Source organism: Melanerpes formicivorus, unplaced genomic scaffold (assembly GCF_026170545.1).
Source record: "Melanerpes formicivorus ecotype bairdi unplaced genomic scaffold, bMelFor1.0.p_v2 SCAF_2, whole genome shotgun sequence".
Taxonomy (NCBI): Eukaryota; Metazoa; Chordata; class Aves; order Piciformes; family Picidae; genus Melanerpes; species Melanerpes formicivorus.
In genome coordinates, this window is record NW_027142354.1 from 19901427 (window position 1) to 19926581 (window position 25155).

At 38.1% G+C, this 25155-nt stretch overlaps 1 protein-coding gene across 7 annotated transcripts in view; it reads right to left on the reverse strand.

Annotated features, from left to right (window-relative positions):
- Positions 1–25155, reverse strand: part of UTRN (utrophin) — a 389650-nt gene that overhangs the window by 61289 nt on the left and 303206 nt on the right. For all 7 annotated transcript variants that reach the window (XR_010989004.1, XM_068152489.1, XM_068152498.1 and 4 more), the window contains 6 exons: positions 21017–21285; positions 18635–18781; positions 17175–17253; positions 11639–11699; positions 4732–4793; positions 3086–3160 (listed from right to left, as the gene is read on the reverse strand). Coding sequence is in view for 6 of the 7 variants with exons in the window: in XM_068152489.1 (XP_068008590.1) it covers positions 3086–3160; positions 4732–4793; positions 11639–11699; positions 17175–17253; positions 18635–18781; positions 21017–21285 (693 nt within the window). In the remaining variant the exon portion in view is untranslated. The remainder of the gene's footprint in view (positions 1–3085; positions 3161–4731; positions 4794–11638; positions 11700–17174; positions 17254–18634; positions 18782–21016; positions 21286–25155) is intronic.

Consider the following 25155-nt stretch of genomic DNA (forward strand, 5'->3'; position numbering starts at 1 on the left):
GACTCTTTCCCTGCCTTAAACAAAATCATGAACAAAGAAAAGTTAAGTAAAGAATCCTAGATAGGTCTTAACCACTCTTCCCTTCCTCAGAGAGGAGGCTTTAGCATATGCTGTGTTTTGGCTATCTCAGAAGCCATTCATAGGACAGAATCAGGCCAAGAATCATCACAGTCGAAGTGTATTTGACCTGTTCTCTGGCAAGAAATAATCAACTAAGCAAGGAACAGCACTGATTATATTTTTGAAGGTGGTCTTAAAATTGTGCCAGATCATAATGAACCTTTCCAGAGACAGAAAATTCTTGTACCATTTAGCTTTGTGGAAAATCAGCAATGCCTTTGTTATAACCAATCCCTGGTCAAATATGTGCATGTAATAAAGACAAATATATTTTTTATGGCTGTTGCCTCCTCCCATGAGGCTGAGAGATAGATCAAGCAAAGAGAGCTTCATAAATAACAAGGCAGATTGGATCTGTAGAGATGATAGCTTTATTTCTGGTTCTTTCAAAGTACAATATTCTCTTCTTACTACTTCCCTCCATCCTCCTTCCATTTCTCTCCTCTGAAACTGGAGGCAATATTAATATTCACTTCAAGAGGAAGGCAATTCTGAAATCTGCAAATTAGGAGAGCTAACCATTGCCATTATTACAGAAATTGATACATTTTTAAGTAAAAGCAAGAACTGGAAGTATGGTCCTCCTCAAAGCTTATGAAAGTGAACTTCATTCTATACAGGTCACCAGGCAATTTGTATGCCTATCAGAAATAGGCAGCATGACCAACGTGCATCATGTACAATCTGCTTTTTCACCCTTCCCTGGGCAGCAGCATACAAAAGGTGTATTTTACTTTGCTTTCTAGTTTCTTGCTTCGCTTTTGTTTTTAAGTGGGAAGTTCATAAGGCTCTTTAGTCTTGCTGGGAGAATAGACTAGAGCCTTATGGGGCTATAGTCTCTGTGCAAGAGATACAGTCATCTCCAGACTCCAGGCTATGCCAAAGAAATACATTTTCCTTTCAATATCCTCAGGCAATACTTCAAAGGACATGTTCTGTTTTTTCCCAAATTTAAAACTTTGAAATCAAGATCTTCTTGAACCAAGAAAGTTTGTGAGAAGACAGCATGGCATATGAAGAAGTGGCAAGAGACAATCTGTGCTTTTGCACAGACACACTCTAGCTTTCTAGTAGCTAGCTACCATCTCAGCCACAGATTCTTTTGATATAATGTATATCTGATACCCAGCCAAGAAGCTGCTGCCAAGATCTGACTGCTGTCTTCTAGGCCAGAAGGAAAACTAACTGCTTGGAGAGTTAAAATAGTCCAGTTTCGGTTTTTTTCTCTTTTCTCTCTTTTACCCTATTTTCTTTCTGATTGCTGTGTGTTTTTAAGCAATTTCTATTCCATTTATAGTCCAACTAATTTTTAAAATTCGTACTTGCATCATCTCTTCCAGACAATTTTTGCACTCCTTTTTGTACACCACAATCTCCTCAGTTTCATGTTTTAGCTACTTTTCTTCCACACACCCTCTGTTCTCTGCTTTCTCACAAAATCTCAGTTTTTTGCCCTTTGTTATCTTCCTTGTCTTCATGTTTCGTGTTTCTCTATAACATAAACTATTTCTGCATTATATCAACCTATTGGTTCAATCTCATTTCTCTAAAGTGAACATTGAGGAATTACAAGCTAGCTCAGCCCCTCCGAGAAAGTACCATCTTTCTTTTTCTCATCCTCATTCTCAAAGACAATGTAGAAATATCAGTGGCAGGATGACTCTAAAAAGTATTCTGTATTTGCTTTGCACAGGAGACTCCAGCAAGAGCCCAGAACCCCATTGTGGTGCTTCTTTTGTGACTCAGAGAAGTCCCAGGTCTGAGGGCCAGGATAAGATGAGTTAATAAAACACTTCTGAAGGTGGTAAACTTTTAATATGGTAGTCCTGCAATTTGCTGCTTAATGAAATCATAATTGTGATACAATATGAAATGCTTTTAAAATTATCTAGGAAATATGGAACAGAAAATTGGATAAACAAACATGAACCTGGAAATCAAGCGGTTTAGGCAGCCAAGTCTGTTCAGTCAATACGTGTCCTTTTCTGCTAACACAATCTATGTGCTTTTCCAAGTAGACTATGGCTGAATTACTAGATTAAGAACAGGGCCAAATGCCAACACAGGTCTGGACAGAACATTCAGTGGTCATTATTAAATCTGTTGTTATTTCATATCTAAATTTAAGATTCTAACCCACATTTCCAAGACACAAATGCACACTAATATTACTAATACTAGTAGGAGTTTTTGTCTTTCTTGGTTTTTTTTGTGATTAAAATACCATCCATTATCAACAATACAGATCTCTATCCTTTCCTGTCACCCTCTGAGTGGTCTGAACTCCATTTTAACTGGAATTCACACAGCAAAATAGGCCTTCTGAAAGGGAGGAATGTTTTAAGTGATATCTAGCAGCAGTGAACATATACAACAAATGGAGTAGAACTCCCTAAAATACAATTAAATACCAAGTTTATGTCAAAGATCAGGATTTTAGCTGATGTCATAGAATAGAATAGAATTAACCAGGTTGGAAAAGACCTTTAAGATCATTGAGTCCAACCTATCATCCAACACTATCTAATTGACTAAATCATGGCACCAAGCACCCCATCCAGTCTCTTCCTAAACACCTCCAGTGATGGTGACTCCACCACCTCCCTGGGCAGCCCAATGGCCAATCACTTTTTCTATGAAGAACTTCTTCCAAACATTTCACAGCCTATATCAGAAACAGTATGCAACAGACAAGAGGTCCAATCTTTATTTTCCTGTCACTTCTGAAAACATTTTTAACAGGTATATCATTTCTCTTTATCTGCTGCACCTCTTTCTTTTCACTAATTCATTTTATTTATTTGCATTAATGACCTACTATTTACAATTTTTCCTGCCATTTTGTTGTCTGACAATACGTCAAGGACATATGTGGTCCCTTGTTAAACACTGATGTTAGACTTCAGCTGACCCTTTCTTCTGCAAGTACTGTAGCGAAACAATTTGTCTGAAAGGCAAAACTCACAGCACAGTGCTTTCTGCAGTCTTCGGATTTTGATGGCCGTTCGATAGGCAGAGAAGCGCACGTTGTTCAAGTCAGCTGAAACAGCAGAAGAGAAATATGAGTAGCCCTAAAACCAGTTTGCAAGTACCCTTTACATACAAATGTTGACACTTCGGAAGAAGTCTGATATGTCTTCTTTTCTCTGCGATGAATTAGAAGTTTTCGTTAGGGACAAAAAAAAAAAAAAAAAGAAAGAGAGAGATGTTTGGACCCCAGCCCAATCCACCTGCAGGGAAAGCCTCCTGACTCTTGGCAGTCCAGGGCCTTCACAGACCAGCACAAAGGAAATGCTGATGTTATCTTGACACACAATTTAAACACGCAATAGTTTTACACAGGTACTATGCAGCATTAAGTATTTTCCAGGCAAGTGCTTAAATGCAGTGTGTTTCTCAAAGAATGTATAATTCCATCAGATAAACAGGAAACAGAACAGTAAAGGCCACAGAGAAAGAATGGCTTAACCTATGATTTCTATGCCATGACTTTGTAAACAGTGCTTTGAAAGAGGTGGTCAGGAATCCATAAACTGTTTCAGTAACTGACAGGAGTAGCAACATTTGCCCTCACTTAACAGTATTGTACCCTCAAACTTCTTAGAAAAAGAGAGATTTCACAGTAAATGTAGATGCTATCAGGTCATATTGAACTTAAGTGTACCATAATATGGTCCAGCCTTTACTGAAAGCATAGTTCCTCTGATTTACTACAAAAACTAGTTCCCTGTAGATGGGGCATCCTGTTTTAAACATGCAGACACCCTGCATGTTGGACAGTCCCTTGTGCCTTTAAAAGAAACCCACAGTATAATGCATTACAGCATGTTGTTCAGATTTAGTATTACCGAAAGGCAAAACACACCATCTGATCAAGGCAGTAGTTTCATGCAAAATGTGTCTCTTCACAACGTGGGAAATGATCTTCTTCTGGGTTGAGTGTTACCTGATCCACGGTGGGTGGTCACCTGCCCCTGGGCGAGGTATTCTGACCTCAGGTGGGTCACCTGAACCCCAGTTGGGAGGTAGTGTATCATGTTTATCCCCTCCCCTGTCCTGCCTGTATATAAGGGGGAGGCACTTCCTGCCTCATTCTCTTTCTCCTTTGCCCCCCGACCTGGAGGAGCTGCCTGCTGCGGCTATGAGCAGCTAACCACATGGTCTGGCCTACCTCCACATGTTTGGGCCTACATCTAAGAGAGTCTACTGCCATCCAGATAATCCGTTTCCATCTGCATCTGGTTCTGTACATACCTGTATCTACCCCATTCCCTTATATCTCTGTAACCTTCCTTTTACTTAAACACCTTTTATTTTTTTTATTTATTTTTTTTTTACAATTACTTTTTAATTTCCAAACTGGTGCAAGGTTGTTCTTTGGTTGTTTTTCCCTTTTCTTCCTCTCCTGCCTAACTGTTTCCACACGGGAAGAAAGGGAGAGGGGAGGCAACCTAAATTCTATTCTGTTGGGCTTTTGGTCTCCAGGAAAGCTTGAGCAGCTACAGTTCTATTGCAGCTCATGGCAACTCTGATGGGGTCAGCATACACACATGCAGCTTTTAATCATGGAATGAGCATCACATAATGGTTTATTTTAGGAAGTGTACTCACCTAAGGACTGGAAGAGTTCAGTCATCTTAGGATGATCCCAACAGGTTGTCTGAGTCTCATGACTACAAAGGAATGAGGTAATCAAAGTTTCAGGCCACATACATAGACACTTCCAAAGAATAAAACCCCAAAGATACTCTGATTTTCTGTGTTCAAGTGACAAGAAATGCTTCAGCACTTCAAACAGCAAAATTAGAGAAGTCAACAGCCCACCCATATTTAACAATACTTACTAATGCTCACAGAACAGAGTCAATAGGCAGCATTGCTTAACCCACTGCTTAGCACTGCTGTTTCAATTCACCAAGCTTTCAAGTATGCAACCTTCTACAAGCCAGAATTTACTTGTATTTATCAATATTAACTGCTGCAATGATTAAACATCAAAAAGTATTTACATTTGAACTAGATTTATAAGATAATTAATTAGAAAAAAAATTGTTTAAAAGAACACAGTATTCTCTTTAAAAATTAATGAAACTTGGTAACTGAAAATACACAATAAGTCTGTAATTTTTAATCATCTTATTTGACTTCTGAAAAGACTCAAACAAAGCATTTAACCAAGAATAGACAAATGTGCACAATCTTCCCTTTACAACTACAGTGGCCATTCTGTCTGAGGTCACAGTGACCCTCACACCAAGGAGCAGCTTCTCTTGCAAGTACTCTACTAACTTCAGGAAGAATTACTTGTAGAGTGAGGGGATATTTACTTTGAGTGAAAGTGAACAAGTTGGGCTAATTATTCATCTTGTATGTAGATGGTAGTGGATACAAACTTCTCAGTATCTACAGCAGCCCAGGTTACAAGTTTTTGTTGTACACAACAAGTAGCACAATAAGAGATCTCTGCTATAAATCAAAGTATGTTGGTCTTCAGGGCAGTAACACAAGTGGTGTGAACATGTTACATCTTCCCACATGGTTCATTCAGGGTAGAATTGAAAGTGTTTCACTGACTGAGCCACAAGAGAATTAATTTTTCTGGTTACTAACAAAAGACTGAGTTATTCAGAGTAAGAATCTCCTAGGTCTCTTCTATCAAAACTAGTGAAATAAGGGAGAAAATCACAAAGTCTGAAGACCAGCCAGAAATTCATCTGGCTTCTGCTGTAAACATCAACCAGAAATCTTTCAGTAAACACACTAGCAGCAAAAGAAGGGCAAGGGAGAGTCTCCATTTTCTGTTAGATGCAGAAGGAAACATGGTGAATAAGGATGAGAGAAAGGCTGAGGTGCTTAGTGACACCTTTGCCTCAGTCTTTAGTAATAAGACCTGTTGAACTCTAGGAGTTCAGCTCCCTGAGCTAGAAGACAGAGACTGGGAGCAGAATGATTCCCCCACAATCCATCAAGAGATGGTCAATGACCTGCTGCACTCCAGAGATGTACATGAGTCTACAGGACTAGTTGAAATCCACCAAAGTTCTGATAGCTCTATCCATCATTTTTCAGTCATGGTGGAACAGGGAGGCGCCAGAAGACTGGAAATTAGCCAGTGTGACACCCATTTACAAGAACGGCTGGAAGGAGGATCTGGGAAACTACAGGGCTGTCAGTTTGACTTTAGTGCTAGGGCAGCTGACAGAGCAGATCATCCTGCATGTACCACCACGCAGTACATGCAGGACAACCAGATGATCAGGTACAGAAGTCAGCATGGGTTTATGAAAGGCAGGTCCTGTTTGATGAACCTGATTACTTTCTATAGCATAATCACCTTAGTTGATGAAGAAAAAGCTGTGAATGTCATTTGTCTGGACTTCAATAAATTCTTTGACACAGTTTCCCACAGCATTTTCCTGGAGAAACTGGCTCCTCATAGCCTGGATGGGCATACACATTGCTGGCTAAAACACTGGCTGGCTGAGCCCAAAGAGTGGTGGTGCATGAAGATAAATCCAGTTGGTAGCTGGTCACAGATGGTATTCCTCAGGGCTCAGTACTAGGGCTAGTCCTGTTTAATATCTTTATCAATGATCTGGATGATGGAATTGAGTGCTTCCTCATTAGGTTTCCTGATGACATCAAGCTGGGTGGAAGTATTGTTCTACTTGAGACTAGGGAGGCTCTGCAGAGGGATCTAGAGACTTAACTGATGGGCAAAGACCAATTGTATGCATTTCAGTAAGGCTAGATGCCAGGTTCTGCACTTTAGCCACAACAACCCCCGGCAGCACTACAGACCTGGGGAGGAGTGGCTGGAAAGGTGCCTAGTAGAGAATGACTTGAGGGTGTTGATTAATAGCTGGCTGAATATGAGCCAGCAGCATGCACAGATGGCCAAGAATGCCAACAGCATCCTGGCCAGTATCAGGAATAGTGTTGCCAGGAGCAGGAAGTGATTGTCACCCTGTACTCAGCACTGGTGAGGCCGCATCTTGAGTACTGTGTTCAATTTTGGGCCTCTCACTACAAGAAGGACATTGAGGTACTACAGTATGTCCCAGGAAGGACAATAAAGCTGGTGAAGGGTCTAGAGAAAAAGTCTTAGGAGGAGCAACTAAGGAAATTTACTGTTTTATGAGGATTGGCTAAAGAAACTGGGCTTGTTTAGCACAAAGAAAAGGAGGCTGAGGGGAGACCTTATCACTCACTACAACTACCTGAAAGGATGTAAGGCAAGCAGCAAAATATGCATTCAGTATTAGATTACATGAAAAAAAATGTAATTCAAAAAGTCTAAATGCATTTGTGTAAATTTCACTAAAAATAGAGATTATAACCATAAAATATTAGAGTTTTAAAAAACTACCTATTAATGAAATGCTCTAATGCTGAACATGCTCTGACAGAGTACAGCTGGACTAGATGATCTCCAGAGGTCCCTTCCAACCCCTATTATTCTGTGTTTCTGTGAAATAAATGACTTTCTACATCTACAGGTGTTTCAAGCTGTCCATGGAATAGTGAGGATAAGAAAAAAAATAGAGATAGCTTCATGGTTTTATTTAATAATTTCTTATCATGGACACCAGACACTGAAACAGTACTCTGCATTATGCCAAATTGGATTCTGCTCCTGTAGTCATTTGCACAAAACGTTACCTGAAATCAGGATATTTATTGATCACTAATGAATCAACAGCACTCAGAACTCTGACTTTTCTGCCCTTGCCAAATTTCAAATGGCATAACAACATCTCCACTTTATAAATGTGTTGTGAAAAGTAACCAGGGTGACTATGGAGTTTGATATTGATCAGTTTAATGATTACACCAAGAAATGCCCTGCATGACATTAAACTCACTGTGACCCTTTTGTTTCTTCTGCACAGTACAAATATCTAATAATTTATAGCACTGAAAGGTACACAGCTGAAGAGCACTTACATTACATCTGAAAGAACAACAGTGAGAAATGCCAGCATGAAGATTTTACAGATTCAGGTTTTCACTGACTGAATTCTACTGTGAGAGGGAAGATTCAGACTACAGAAACCCTATCAATTTTCATCAAGAAAAAAAATAAAATCAAACAGCTGGCAAAAAGAACTAAATAAAATCACACCTACAGAGGCAATGCCACTTACCAAATTTGATATACATAGTAAGACAATTCAACAGGAGAAAAGAGATAAGCTAAATCGTGTTCAGTTCAACCAAATATCTGCCGCTAGCCCAGGGTGCACACACCTTGGTAAACCTAGGCTCAATGAATTATAATCTTTCTTCCAGCCAAGCAGAACAGTCACTCCTTTCCAAAATGCCCCAAATCCAGTTTGCCTCTGTCTGAGCTCACAGAGAAGTTAGTACACTGTTTTCTTAACCTTTAGTATGCTTCTCTTATCCTCAGATAGGGTGGTCATGCCAATCATAGCAAATAGATTGGGGAGTGAAAAAATAAAGGGCTCCAAAGCCATCATGGTATACTGGCACATTAAGGATCTCTTTTGCTGAGACACTGCTCACTGTGTGTGTAAATATAAGTTACCTCTGGCATCCAGAAAAAAAAAACAGGATAAATGCCGTTCATCTGCAAATACAGAGCTCTTGCATCATTTTGACCTTTTCCGTAGAGATTCATTGCTACCTAAAGTGTTCCCTCATGCCTTCACAGCAGCAGTTCCCTATTAAACTCCATTCTCGTTCTGCAATAAAACTGCAGAGTGTAGTAATTTTTTAAAAATACTTATCTTAACAAAGGTAGAACTACATCATCATCTGCAGCTATGCCACTTCCTGAATATTTTACATTTCTCATTCAAGAACACTCACAAAAAAGCAATCAGAACGAAGGTATGAATTTACAGTTGCTTAAGAGAAGTTTATGGGGGTTTTCTGAATTAAGATTCTGATCTCTATTAGCATTTCTTTCCCTTTCAGAGTTATTGTTTTAAAAATATACCTCATTGTTCAGCCACTAATCATTGAACCATACTTTTATTGTTTTGCTGTTTTTCTTCCTTATTCCATAAAATGAACAACTTAAACCTTCTCTCTCAACATACAATCTTGCTTAAGACATTAAATATCATATATATCAAATGATAGGCGTTATTGAGACACATGATAACTGTTATTTCTAGTCATATTGTGTTTTACATTAAAAGAAACCTCATTCAAAAAATAAAAAGAAAATTAAGTATTGTTTTCCTCTCTTCATTAAACCCCATCTGAAATTAAGGAATAGATGAAGATTTAAGAGAATATTTAAATCTAAGAGTACTCTCCAGCCTGATCATACCAAAGCAAATGAAGTTCAGAATCAGCTCTTTTCTGTTTTATTTTTCACAGCTCTGTGTTTTATTTAGATGCTGCCACCAACATTGGAATTTACATCAGAAAGCAAAAACAAATGAAGGAAACTGCCAAGGTCATTCTGCTTGTCAGACTGTGGGACTACTGAAATTCACTATTCCTGCATAAGCTTTTTAGAATAAATATATCCTACATGTAAGTTCTTTTTCAATACATTGCTCCAGCAGCATGTTGAAAGTAGGGAAAGATTACTGGGAAAGTGTTCTTTGTGATGTAGTAGTTAATTCTGTCATTAAAGGCATCCTCAAAATAAACCAGTAGTCTCTATTTCTATAAAGACCTTGACTCTCAGGCAACTTGCTCTGCAATTCTGCTCCTTTGTCAAACTTCCTGTGCAAGACCATTAAAGCAGGTTCTGAGAGATGATGGGGTTTTTTTGCAGCCCTGATTGGCCTAATTCCCCAGTCTAGCTTCAGGGCAGCTAACACACTACTCTTCGAGTAAGCCCATAGTATCAGTAGGTACCTTGCCACTGAGTTACATGCACCTAGTGCATACACTGGCAAGATTTTCACAATAAAAACAACATCTCTCAAAACCTGAATCTGGCTGAAGTGGGGCAAAGGAGACGTCCAGAAACTAAAAAAAAAAGAGAAGTATTATGAAGAAAGGATACGCATATTAAATATCCATGTGAAAAGTATTTGCTTAGTCTGTTGAATCTGTTGTGGTGGGAGGACTATCCATCATATCTCTATCTTCCAAGGAAACCAGGTTGCTCATCTAGCCTGGTCTTAAATGTTTCAAGGGATGAATCATCCCCAACCTCTCTGAGCAACTTATTTCAGTGTCTCACCACCCTCATAGTAAAGAACCTCTCCCTAATGTCTAATCTAAACCTGCCCTGCTCTGGGTAGTTTTCCTCTTGTGCTCTTGTAGTTTGATAGTTCAGTAGTTGGTTGTTTTTTTTTAATTACTGGTATAAGTGTGATCATTTTAATTGCACTGCTGAGTCTAGGCAGTTAGTGTACCCCCACATCTGACCTCTGCCCTCTCCTTTTCCACTTGGGGCTGACAGAGGAAGCTCTTTTCCAGTGTGTCACAGCTTTCTGTTATCTCCTGCAAAACGTTTCATTAGAGGCACAAATGTTTGTATAGAGAATTCAAGAATCTCATCAGAGTTTCAAAACAACCATCACACCTCAAGAATGATGACATGAGGTTTGATCGACATAGATTTACCATCGCCTGCTTTTCAAAGCTCCAAGAACTCATGAATTGTTTGAAGCACAAAATGTGGCTCTCGGATTTCTGACAGAGAAATAGGCAATAGCACAAAGCCCTCACTGATGTGCTTTCAGAATGAATTATCTGCAGGTCCAGCTCACAGTCATCCTACAGACTTAAAAACTCTACCTTTTTTCCCAAACTCAAACCAGTGATGTTTCAGTACTTATTTCTTTCAGCCTAAATCGAACTGCTCTGGGTCTGGCTTACAATACACTGTACTTTCTCAAAGTTTTTTATCTCTCTGCTAAAAATCTATCCTTTCAAAGCTGAAATCTCTGCCTATAAAAAACATTGGCACATAATACATAAATGCTGGTGCAATGAGAAAGTGACCATTCCTCTTGGCAACCAAGGTATTGGTACAATTTTATCAATATTTACATTAATGTTAGACCTACTATAACATCAATCGCTATAAAACCTTTCATAAAGTAGAGAAAAGGACAGGATAGTCAACACGTATCTATTTTGAAGGACTTCTGCACTAGATGATGAAATGGCTCTGCAGATAGATATTGCTCACCACTGTTCTGCTATAGGTTATAAACTTTGCATTTTAAAATAAATTATTTATTCTGTCTTCTTCTCTTTGCAGCTTATACTCTGGAGGAGGCACACACAAGAACAAGCTTAGTTTGAATACCAGTACTGTATTACACTGGAGCATCTTTGCCATCTCCTATCTGTTTGAATGGAATTTTTACTTAGGGTTTGTTCTTTAGTTCTTTTTACATATTTCTAAATTATACAGTATGCAAAGCAATAAACATGAAAATATATAGTATATGCAGCATAAAAATATGCAGAGAAATATTGATGACTGTTCTAGTCACTGCTTAGTACCTATGCATTTCTGCCTGGTTATGGTGATAGCAGTTATGCTTAAGGAAAAAATGAAACAAAACAAACTTACTTGATATAATAGGGCACTTTGTTATGTGAAACAGATCTTTGCCACGGAAACTGTACTGAGGCTGAGGAAATAAAGAGAAGGCAATTATTGGAAAGCATTTGTCAATAATAATTATCATAATCCAACTATATTTCATTTATTTTACAATCAAAACGGTTACAATAAATTAAATGGGAGCAATTCAAACTTCCCAGACAACTTTCAGTAATTAGAAAATCAGCTGGAGAAAACAATGGCAATCTATCAGGATGATTCGAAGCATCTCTTTGGTGATAAAATGGAGAGAAAACAAATGTGGTGATTCAACTGCAACAAAGGATAATAAATTCTGACCATGCTAACCATCATACGAAAATGGAGACACTGGTTTTCCTACTTCTGCAGAATTATTATCAGTTTAGGCTTTGAAAATAAATGCTTCTGTTACAACTACAACTCTGTAATAGTAAAAAAAAGGTAGAAATATCAATCTTAGCTCCTGTTTGGGACTCAAACAGAATAAACTTAGTATTACTCTGTATGACCAACAGAAAAGGCATTAAAAGGCATCTTTGCACTCCTTGAACAGCAGTTCGTAATCTTTGCAGAATTTATGCAAGCCCTGATACAGCAATAGATATCATCATCTGATATAAAGAAGCCTTCTGCAGACTGAGCTGCAAAAGGCATGAAATCATACATAACACTGTAACTCTGCTTATGTAAAGATCTAAACATCAAAACCAAAAAAGCATTCAGAGCCAACAGGACTGCTGGTGCACAACTTAAAAGTAGCTGTTTACTGAAGAAACACATATATAGACATATATAATGTCCGACTGCAAATTACCAGACTCATGCCCAGTTAATTAGGGTTGAATCCCAGAAGCAGCTCACTTTACTAAAGTTCACTGTAGAAGCAGACATTGAAAGAACAGGTAGGAATAACCCGATCACCACAACAGTTGAATTCATACTGTACACACATGCCAACACTTCCATGACAGGGCCTGCTCTTAGGTTCTAACACTCCTGTTAAAAAACTTGGTAAAATGAGATACACCTTTGGTCCACATTTTTTCTCAAGAAATGAAACTCTGAATTAATGTTCTTATATGCAAGCCCACTTTAGAGATCATCTCCCTTCAGGAAAAAAAAATATTAAATAACTCTCTCCTTTTCCCCTAAAGCTTCTCAAGACTGCAGCAAAGACTTATCAGCTGTCTCAGCCTCATAGGCTGCTGCTGTTTCTGCAGAGAGCGACAGGTCTCACTTTGCTCAAAATCAGCTGTTCCCCAAGAGTTTTAACATCTGTGATCTCTTCCTGGACCACACAAAATTCCATTATTTATGATTTTAGAAACATTCATGTACTGAAAGACAGATTAATTTGGAATAACATTTGGGAAACTACAAGAACCAAGTAAACCACATTATTCACAGGGAAAAAATAGAGAAAATTTGGTATCACTATTTAGGAAAAAAGAAAGTGGCATTTGCAATAAAGAGGGCAGTAAAGAAAGAACCTGCTAAAAAATCTACATAGCAAAGGTTGAATATTCAAATAGTTAACTAAAAGCATAATTCTCATGCATTCATAACTGAAAAAAGGAAAAAAATAATTATAAAAACCAACCAGATAGGTGAAGGTGGCCAACACTTTTAGAGTTTCATTCTTCAGTGTTACTATTTGGCACCTATGTTGGATCCAATATTACTATGCTAATTATGTCAGCTAACTAAGAAGGAAAATCTGGCCACAGTTTGCTTAGCTATGACTTATGTGCTAAGATGGACTATAGATATTCTGCACTGACACAGATATGGACTAAGCAACACAATAAATTAAATTGTTAATTATTACAGACAAACTAATACCCTTATTTTCTTGGGAACAACCTTCTAAAAACTCTGCCAGGTCTCTGCTGCATGAAACTAGAAAATGAAATTCATGCTCTTTTTTTAAAAAAACATTTTCTCAATGAAAACTGAACAGAGTATATATTGATTCTGGCAATCACTAGCAGGCCTGCAGGTATTAGTAAAGCTGGACGCCACTCAGAGCTGCTTTGAACAAGCCACTTGAAGACCTAGACTAGTTGTTAGGGAACATATGCAGTCAGTGCTCTGCAGATTCTCATGGATTCTTCTAAGAAAGCATACAGGAAACACATCAAGTAGTAGACAGTGGGCCTTAGAAAAATCAATGAATTACAGATAAAAGTTAATTGTTTCTAAATGCAGGAGACAGCAAAACAATCTTTTTGCAAAGAATAACAGATTAAAAAGGATTCTTCATCTTTATCTGTATTATCTGTGTAACATTTACTGATCTACTGATCAGTACTAATTTGCAAGTAGCTTACTTTCCACTTCATAAGCACTGAATAAAGAGCAATCAAATTCTGCTCACCACTGATGGGAGGGGAAAAACAGTTCTGCAAAGAGAGGGATCACAGATTGTACTGGCCTTCTAATACTGCCTTACTTCAGCCTCCTATTGCAAGACATTTTAGGAATGCAAATGTCATACTGTCTCAAAAATATTCTGAAGCATTTAGCAATGATCTGGACAAATACATGTAATTGGTGTTCCAAAAGCTACAACGGCAGGTATTAAATGCTGCACTGTGCCCCTCTCCTTTTTTAAAGCAGAGAAATGTTACTAAACTGCAGATATTAAATCACTGCATTTAGATAGCTGGATCCAGGGTGGTAGGTAACCTCATCTAGGTTCCCTTTCCCATGAAAGGTTGGATCAGACATTTCTTTGAAGTCCCTTCAAACTTAGACTATTCTATGATTGTATGAATTTGATGTACATGTAGAAATAATTGTTTTGCTTGCACAAATTACTGATGAAATGACAACTGGGAGCTAGTCAGTTGACAATGGTGTAATGGCAAGCTATGGTCTCTTGTTACAATTTGGAGGAAAAAAAACAGGTAGGTGAAGTAAATTTAAAATAGCCACTGTCAAATGAAAACATGAAAACCTACTCTCTAATTCTGGAGTGCAGCTGTGGAGAAAAAGATTTGCAGGAGACATATATATCATAATCTCAGTTTTAGGAGTTTGAGATTATTTCCTTCAAGACTACTGCTCTACTTGTTCCTCACAGTTAAAAGTCATTTTAGCCTCGAAGAAGGTTTGAAAAATTGGATTTAGAATACGCACTATTTCAACCTGTCAGGACAAAACCTTCATTTTTCCAGATTCAATCATTTTTTAATTACTTTCCTTTTGAAGTTACTGTCTCTGACTTTCATTTAATAGACCTTATATAAAGTTGTAGGTATAAAGTTCCATAAATCTGTCTAGCTCAAGCTTTTAAAAGAGTTTTGGTGTTGGGGTTTTTTTTTGTTTTGTTTTGGTTGGTTGGTTTGGTTTTTTCAAATAAGGTTTTTTTGCATGGGGAAGAAGGTTCTTTAACAATTAGTTTAAATGGATAACTGCATACTATTTAGTTTTTCAGAACTGGTACTTGGCTACAGCTGTTTGTGGTATCTACCAACACGCTTTCTGGAAACTTTCTCTTCTTGTCTTTTGTATATAATGTAAATCAAGTGCTCCAAATAAGCCTGTAGAAGATGCCCTAAGCAAGGGTGAGGCATGCTGATAACACAGTGCAGTCTCTGTGGACTGAAGAGGGCCTACAAGAAAGCTGGGAAGGAATTGTTTACAAACACATGTAGCAATGGTTCTAAACTAGTGAAGGGTAGATTTAGACTGGACATTAGGAAGAAGTTCTTTACTATGAGGATGGTGGCACACTGGCACAGGTGGCCCAGGGAGGAGGTGGAGGCCACATCCCTGCACACATTCAAGGTCAGGTGTGATGGGGCTCTAAACAACCTCATCTAGTTGGGGATGTTCTTGTTTATTGCAGGGTGGTTGGATTAGATGACCTTTAGAGGTCCCTTCCAGCTCAGCACATTCTACAATTCTATGAATGTTTTATCCAATTACCAAGCTAGGTCTCCATTCAGTCTTGTGAAGGCCATTATTTGTTATGGCATACTATAACCAAAATCAAGGAAATGATCCAGCTTAAGGCAAACAAATCTGCCAGCCTTGCCTGGCAGGCTTCCTTATTTTATATGCAGGCTTCTTCAAAGATTCTCCCCCCCACCCCCCAAACCCAGATCACTCATCTGAACATTTGCATTGGTCCAGCAAAAAGCCTTAAAAATTACACAGGAGTAAAGGAAACTTCTCAGACTAGCTAGTGTAGGAAAATCTGCATCTTCTCTGTTTTGCTTCCTAGTCTGCTTTAATTACACAAACTAGCCTTATTCCTCTCCCAAACAGTTCATCTTGTGCTTTCCAACAATGCCAAAGCTAACACTCTGTTTATATTCTTTTTAGCAAATTATTATATAGATGTACTGTCCAGGTCAAGGTTACAAGACTGAGATTGGAAGGGCTACAAAACCACTGTGGTAACACTGTATAATACTTATAAATGGTTTTACAGAAGCCCAGCCATACAAAATCCCCCACCCAAACACAAAAATCAAACCCAACAAACTTCAAAAAATACCCCCCCCAAAAAGTCATACTTTGAAAGCTGCTTGCTTGCTCTGTTAATGTAAAAACAAAAAAAGGACAAAGTGGCTCCAGGAATTGTTATTCTGTAGAACAGCTGTAATATTTAAATATACTGCATCTTGTTTAACATGAAGCTTACTGCAAAACTAGCTGTTAGTTTAAAGAACGAACACAGTTGTCACATAACTGAAGAAGGAATCAAGGTTTGCTTTAAATTATATTAGCTGTTTAACTGTACAGGGACATATAGCACTCAAGAACCTGCTGCTCATTTTAGTGTTAACATCTAAACTCTTGCAATAATTTTACCTTCATTATTGAAACCTTCAGTTAAAGAACAGAGAGCCAATTGAATTAACACTTTGTATCATGAGCTGTGGTGATGGCAGATAGGCTAGAATGTCAGCAAATCAGCATGGATCTTGATATCACAACTTATCTGTCTGTAACACCTTATCTGTCTCAGCATATAGAACACTGTAGGCTTACATCTCTCAAAATTTCCATAAATAGAAGATACAGGGATAGGTCTCAACAGAAAGCAATGCAGGTTTGCTTTCCCCACCTCCTGTATTTGAAATTCAGGAATGTATGACATGATGTTTTTAATTAAAAAAAACCTAAAAAGCCAAGCAGCTCTTCCTCTGTGTTATCCCAGAAAGCATGGAAGTAAAAGGAAACTGAGGAAAGAGGTAGCAGGGGATGGGAAGCAGCAGTTATAAACACAAAGAGTCTGGAACAGCTACAGGTCAGACCTTGCAGCAAAGAGAGGACAAAAATTAAAGCAACCAGCAGGGCAACCATAACTGCAATGATCCCCAAAGAAAGAATGCCAGTGAGAATCTCAGTGGAGTTATGAAGATAAAACACTCCTACAAAACCAGGGAGATAAATAACAACATGGAAGAGGAATTTCCTGAACCTCAAGCTATAGGGAAGCCTGGAATAAAGAGCAGTCACTGTTTCAACAAGCTGTCGTATCTCATATGCATATACTAAAACTTACTGGAAAGAAAGTGCTGTGATGCAGGCCCAAAATCTCGGTGTGCCTCCTGTAACTGTTTAAGGCGATCCTCTACGGACACCTACACATAAACAAGATTTATATTGCATTTATCTTGTAACACCAGGGCCATGATAATAAAAACACTTGCTTGAATTCATTTTTAGTTATATAAATTAGTCTGTGTCATAACACTTATTTGTCATCCAGATACCCAAGGCTACTGTTTTTTCTTAAATATTCTTGATGAAAGTCATGCTCATATCTTGCAGTGTTCTCCTGTGAGTCCTGCAGATCAATAATAAACAATAGTTGTTTCACAATGACTATAGCCAACCACTGATGTTTCCAACCTCCTCCCAACCCTTCTGTTGTTCCATAGTCAGCAGGTCTCACTTTGACTGTATTGATCTCACAGCTGCTTTTCCATCAGATAACAATTTTGGAAAATATCACAGGTTGACACGACTCTCCTACGGTTTGTTAACTGAAACTACATAGTCACAACCAGCAGCACTTTAGCTGCTTGGTTGAGAAGGTATACAAACAAAACCCCCCCAAAACTACAACAAAAAAACCCAACCCCAAACCAAGCAACAAACAAACAAAACCCAAACAATCACTACCAAATTACATTAGGAAAGGGAAGGACTGATGTATTTTTCTTCTCACAAATGGCTAGATCAGCTTTTGAAAATTCAGTTCCACTACCCCCAGCTAGAGAGGCAACGGTTCCTCTGATTCTCCCCCAAGTCTTTCAAACATGCTTAAAAGCCAGGCAATGAAACAGCCATTGACTCACAGTAAATATTTCCTACTAAAGAGTGAGAAAGTGCAAAAACTTATAAACAAACTTCATCTGATGTAAGAAACTTCATTAAACTATTCACTGTGAAACTATCCATGAGTTTAAACTGTAATCAGGCACACTGATTTACCTTGCTCAGACGATTTAAGCACAATAACCTTAACCAAGCAATATGAATCTCTCTCCTGTTTCATAAATCTAAATGTGCTATTGCTTACATCTTATTACAGTTCTACTAATACTTAAGTCACTTCAAGTGAAATTCCATGCAGAAAACTGCACATTCAAAATCAAAATAAAACATTTTTCACAGGAGTTGGAAACACAACAGAAATGTGTATACTGGTTTTCAGTAACAACTACTTATGCAGTAAGCATACTGCTGTAAGACACACAAAAAAAGTATGCAGCAATAGTTCCCACTAGTCTCCAGAGGTTAATGTGGTCTCCTGAGTGAGTAGATTGCAGAGACAGCTTGGAAGAAAAACTTTTGTTTAAGCCACAGAAGGAGAGACAGCTCCTTCTGCTGCTTTGGTACCACTAAAGTAACATCTTGAATTAAGAAATAATGAACAAATTGTAATAACACATCTTTTGAGAACAAAAGAAATTATGAAGCACCCTTCTCCCCAGATGCACACATTCAAAAGAATACCTGTAAAAGTTTCCACCGCATGTTAAGATCATCCAGTTGACGAGACATCTTTAGTGACGGATAAAGGTCAAGCGGAGAAAGTTGACTTGACAAATCATTCACTGTTTTAACTTTCAAGTTGATAGGAGCAATTTCTTCTCTAAAAGCCTAAAAAAGAAAGAAGCATACATTTATGTTCAATGGAGATCTGAGTCACACAGAAGCCTCTGTAAACTCAACGCAGTGCTGACTTGCCCAACATGGCAGCTTATGCTAAACAACTGTATGCAGCTCAGTTCTCCTGCAAAGGAAGTTTACACTCTTCAAACCTGTGCCCTTAAAGCACCTTAAGTAAGATTTTTATTGGTACCATATGGCTATAGAGCTTTTTCTTTCAAAAAACAAATTTGCAATGCTCTATCAGGAGCTTTAGCAGCATACAGCCTGTCAAGCGCTCTTAAGAAAAACAAATGCTTTCAGTAACTACAGTTTTCCAATATTAAGCAGCTGACAAAAATTCAATTTAAAAACTATTATTGAATTAGAAATGCATGAAGGAATGCATTTATAAGAAAAAGAAGTGTAACATTTTACCTGACTAGAACTGGAGAGTAAAACTATTACAAAGGACAAAAAGAAGGAAAAAGGTTTATTGAATCAAATGGAACTAAATATGGTATTAAGATGAAACTGGCACAAGTTTTAGTTACAGTTGAAAAGATGCATCAAAATGTCTTTCTTGCTGTGAGCAATTAATTGTTCAATCCTAAAACCCGCTTGATTAAACAAGATGAAACAAGCCAAAAAAAACACAACTGCAAAGAAAAAGATTCTTCTATGGACAATTCAATTATTTGCCTCCCTTCAAAATCTCTCTCATTAGGCCCAGGAACAGAAGAACCTACTGGCAAAAAACCAAAGTGTTTGGCCTCTGGAGAGCCAGCAGGCTTCTATTACTTCAGCAGATGTTTCAGTTTTTTTCACAACAATGAAAATCTAAAAAAAAAAAATTATTGTCTTTACTGAAAAAGCCATCAGGATATGAAAAATTATTTCTTAACATGAGAACAAAGAGCATGAGAACAAGAGCATCTCATCGCTTGCCTTAGTATCTAAATCAAAATATTAAAAGGGATGAAGTAGAATCAACATCACTCTGGATATAAATCAGCTTTGACTGCTTTATTTTAAAGATCTCCATTACAATGAACCTGAATGTAACAATAAAATATGGAGAATGAGGATGCTCACATTGACACATGTGGAATAATGCAGCTCTGTTAGTTTCATGAATCCACAGGCTGTGTGTATACAGAGTATTTGCACAAAACTGGCTGTGGCCAATGGCCTTTCATTCTTCTAACACCAGTGTCCTATGCTGAAGGCACTGATGGTCAGATACATGACACCAGCATCCCCTAATGTTTTGCCATATTATTCTTGAACTTAAAAACTGAACTGTGTTTGTCAAACAAGCGTGGTAATAACTGCTGAATTCACCTGAAACAGTAATTTTCTCTACCTACACAAGCACATTCACAGGGTCTCCTGGAATCTGTGCTATTCAGGCACTTTCAGTCAGCCTTCCTGAAGAACATTAGCTTTTAGAAGGTATTCCTTCTTTGGAAAACTCTGTGTTACTGGATCACCACCCAAGCCATGCAGCTTAAGCAGGGGATGACTACTGCCCATCATGAATAGCCATGCCTTGGGGTGCTGGGCACTGCTTGGCTGGCCTAGAACTCTGGCTGCAAGAACTCATATGCCCATGAGAACATTATATGGTAGTATTTGTTCTTAACCTGCATCACAGAATCACAGAGAAGCCAGGCTGAAGTAAAAATCAAATACAAACTTTCACACAACCTAAAATAGATAACAGATTTTTGAAGCATGTGAAAGGAACGGAATTTAAAACTATATATACACTTCTATATGACTGGAAGAGCTCTAAATGTTTTTTCTAAGAAGAAAGCTGTATCTGACAGCCAAATAGATCTGATAGCTCACAAACCAAAAAGGAGGAGAGTCTACAGTCAAATGCCAGGATGAAAACTGACTCAGTTCACCCATAACTCCAGTGCCTGGGCAAAGCTCCAAACACAGCTGTAGCCTAACTATGCATTAGACAATATTTGTAGGAGGAAAGTATTTAAATCCTAGAATACTTTTTTTTCCATTCAATGAATGCTATATGCTGTACACATCTGTAGCTTGCTGATCACATGTTTATGCAATCTCAGCTGGCACAATGAGCATGGTAAAGCACTGGACTTTGAGAACTGAGATTTATCATTAAAGAGCTCTATAAAATGTGCACGAGAGCTTAGGTATACATATCTAACATGACTAGGGGTAGCAGAATGGAAGGGAATGACTCTCACAGAGCAGCTCCACACTTACTGTAGTTTTCTCAATGTGATCTGGTAATGAATCTATGAGCAAGTCTCCCACAGGTTTCCATCCGTTTCTCACATTCTCTGCCTCCTTCAAGTCAGCATCAAGGTCATCCATAGCACACTGCAGGTCTTTCAGTTTTTCCAATGCTTTGTCCACTTGCTTCTGCCAGATACTGGCACTGGCATTCAGGTTTTCCCATCTCTCTTTTAGCTCTGATGACTGCTTACGCATAGCTTTGGCAATCCTCAAAGCCTTCTCCTCAGGGGTCAACTCTGCAGGGAGAAAGTAAAATTACATTGTTTATTTCTTCTCTTATTTATCCACTCAGTGCTCCTGAACTACACTCATGACAGTAAGCCCAGCATCAATTGAGGGATGGAAGACAAGAGGGCAACATATGAAAGGAGAAGGGAGGAAGCTTTTTTGCTTTTAAAAGGCTAGATGGATGCCAAAGTAAATGCACTGCTATGGTCACAAAAGTTCTCTTACAATGCTTCTAGTGATGCAACTATTGTTTCATAGCACCCAATATAGCAAAGCACACTGCAAGTAATTAAATCATCAGAATACATTAAATTTGTTGCCAAGAAGAGAAGGTACATTTTTCTCAGATCTAAAAGTAACAAGGAGTTATTTGGATCAAAACCAAGAGGTTTAGCACCCCAATTCCATTTGTTTATTTTTTCAAAGTTTTTTTCAACTCTTGTTAGCCCTCTTATTAGTTTTAACATATGCTAGACTACAAATACTAGAAGAATATTCAGTAACACAATCCAGACGTCATCCAACAAAACAAAACCCCCAGATAACCAACCCACAACGCATGTTTTGCATTTTAATTGGTGGAGTAGCAGGGACAGAATGTTGCCAAAAGCAAAAGGCATTATTCTAAGAAGCAGTTCTGTAGAAGAAAAAAGTATGACCAACAGTAACCAAAGGAGAATGAGAGGCAGGGACAATCAAAGAAAGCCAAAATCACCAAAGGGAGAGAGACAAATACCTAGAGGCTGTAGGATGCAGAGCATGTTCTGACCTCTACAATCAGAAAATATCTTCTCAAAACCAGTCATTTTAAGAAAGAGTGGGGCTGGGGGTGGGTGAGGACAAAAGAAATTTTGAGCTTAGCAAGGTATTTCAGTGATTTGTTGGGTGCCATAAGCTATCTCAGGAGAGCACTGCTCATGTGCACCTTCCCTGCAAACCAGAGGCTTGCCAGTCATAGGGAAAATGCAATGGCAAGAGAGTGTTTCGGAAGAGGAATCTGCGGTGGAACAGCTGCGACAAAAACCTGCAATGTTTAACTAGATGTGAAGAGAGATAAATTATGTGTGTAGCTGTGGGATTTAGAAACATGACAGTAATCCACAAGTGGTTAACACTGAGAGATCAGAAAAAAAAAAAAAAAGATGAAGACCAAAGATACGCTGTGATAAATTGTATATTGTCTCTGGAATCCCAATAATTCACAGTAGAATAAAGTAATCATAGGACAACACAATTCTGGGATGATCTTCACCTGAAACTTCGCAGCACACTTTTGAAAATGGAAAAGCTTATGTTCTAAGCAACAACCTATTTCAGACAGAAACTCTTGTTTTAAACAAACAACAAAACAAAATAGCTACAAATTGCTTACATAAAAATAACAAAGAAGTTATTACTGGGTGTAATGATGGAATTATTCACCAAGAATTGCAGAGCCAGTGGAGGGAGCTTCCTTCATTGGCATCTTAAACTTGTAAGCACAGGGAACATTACAACCAGTGGAAGTTACATATATACAAAGCTACAATCTGCCATTTTTATCCAATAATAGGCACTTGCATCTACCAGAGACAAACAATACTGATTCTTCATAAGAGAGCAGAAAGTTGAAAGAGCTTAACAGTTCTAAATTATATTATGAATAGGTAATTTTAAATGATCAGGAACTTAAGAAAGAACATGCTAAAAGTTTTATTAAGAGACAAAAATCTTGCAAAACTTTGTCCATAAAGGTACTGACAACAGATTCAATGAGTGCTGTTCTCATTCCAGCACAATCAATAAGAAAGAGTAGTGGTTGTAGCAATATATGGGAAGAGAGGAACAGTCTGATTTTATTAATCTGGCAAGACAAAACAAGGCAGCTTTATTCATGAGACACTTGTCACATATTTTGGGAGGCAAAAAGGTTCCAGATTGACCTGTGTGATACAAATATCCCAATAGGATGGAAAACTGAAATACCTTTTGACACATTTGTCAGAAAAAGTGTCATTGTGCAGGGGAATCTGCTGCACATTTTATATGAAAAATATTAATTAATTTCAAGACTGCTTTATTTTACAAAAGCCTTGGAAGTGCTTGTAAACTTGCTGTAAAAGGACATCTACTAGGGAAATATAGCAAAACACATTTTTATGAGCTATAAAACCATTAAGTCTATTCACTTAAGGCAGAAATACATCTTGTGTAACTTCAAGTTTTCCGTTATGAAACCCCAATTTATTAATGAGCAAGACATCACATTTTTTTTTTCAAGCATAATAACACATTCTCCAGGCTACTGGTTGCATAGCATAGAATTTTAAACCTCATTTAAAAAAAAATGGTCTCAGTGAGAATTTTCTTCTATGAGTTTGCAATCCATTTCACCAGCCTGTTATTACACACACTAGGTGACAGAGTTCCCGTTTGTTGTGGAAAAAATGCTACACAGTGGTTGCTGGTTTTTTGTTCCCATTTATATAAAGTTTTCTCAATGATCAGCTCTGCTTACCAGAAAGGAAAGGTACTAACTGACCTTGCAGGCAGGGAGAAAGTGCAGATAAAAAAAGTATGCTTCTGCAGTGGAAAAAACCAACTTGATTCAATAAGCATTTTTTGTCACAATGAAAAAGTAATGAAAGCACCAACAGCTTTCCTGCATACACAGAGTGCAATGGAAGGAAAACTTCAACGCCTGAACTTTAAACCACATCGCTTTTATATATGCTTACATATATGGGAAGTTACCAGTGAAGATAACTTGCTTAAGAATTTATTTTAGATCTCTTAAACTATCCCTGGATCTAGCAGATTTGATTCTAAGCAGCTGTGCTTGCACCTCATTATTTGGGCTTGAACTAGTGATCTCTTTCCTTCTTGTTCCTTTCTCTTTTGCTATATTCTTAATAAAATATACTAAGAACTCAAGCTGATTTCATGCCTCCCCCCTCTTCCATTATGTCAAACATTTTCTCTTCTTTGGTTTAGTCAATCTTTGCAGCAAAAAAGTAATGGGTGACAGTATTTGAACAGATAGAGTGGAACACTGTCAGATCTCTAAACAGAAGAACCCAAAGCAGTGCTATTGCTGAATGATGTAGTCTTTAGTGTTGCTACACTGAAAGTATTCTCTGGGTTTCTATGAATTTGTCCAGAAAATGTAGACCTGAATGGCATGGGCATAGGAAGTTCAAAAAATAAATGGCAACTGGTTAATGTGGAAACATGGCAATTATTCAGACTCCAGGTGCCCAACCATGCAATCACAATTCAATATGCCACAATTTTCTCCCATTCAAATATCTACTGCATATGTACTTAAAACTAACAGAAAAAGCAGTCAGTTTCATCATTCATAGATTTATAGAATGGTTTGGGTTGGAAGGGACCTTAAAAATCATCTACTTGCAATTCCCCTGCCATGGGTGGGGACATCCCCTCCACTGTATCAGGTTGCTCAAGGCCTCATCCAGCCTGGCCTTGAACACCTCCACACCTCCCTGGGCAACCTGTTCCAGTGCCTCACCACTCTTACTGTGAAGAATTTCTTACTAATATTTAGTCTAAATCTGCCCTCCTCAAGCTTCAATCCATTCCTTCTCATCCTATCACTACAAGCCCTTGTAAAAACTCGCTTCCTAGCTTTCTTGTAGGCCCCTTTCAGATACTGAAAGGCTGGTGTAAAATCTCACCAGAGCCTTCTTTTCTCCAGCATGAGCAGCCCCAAATCAATCTTTCTCTATTTAGGTTTTCTTCTATCAAACCTGAGAGCTCTTCAAATCAGAGAAATAGAAATAAATAGAGTGAATGAGGAATGTCTCTGCAGGATGAAAGACAAGTAACCTTTGGTCTGCATAGGACAGAATTGCAAAAGCAGAGAAAATGAAAGCTGT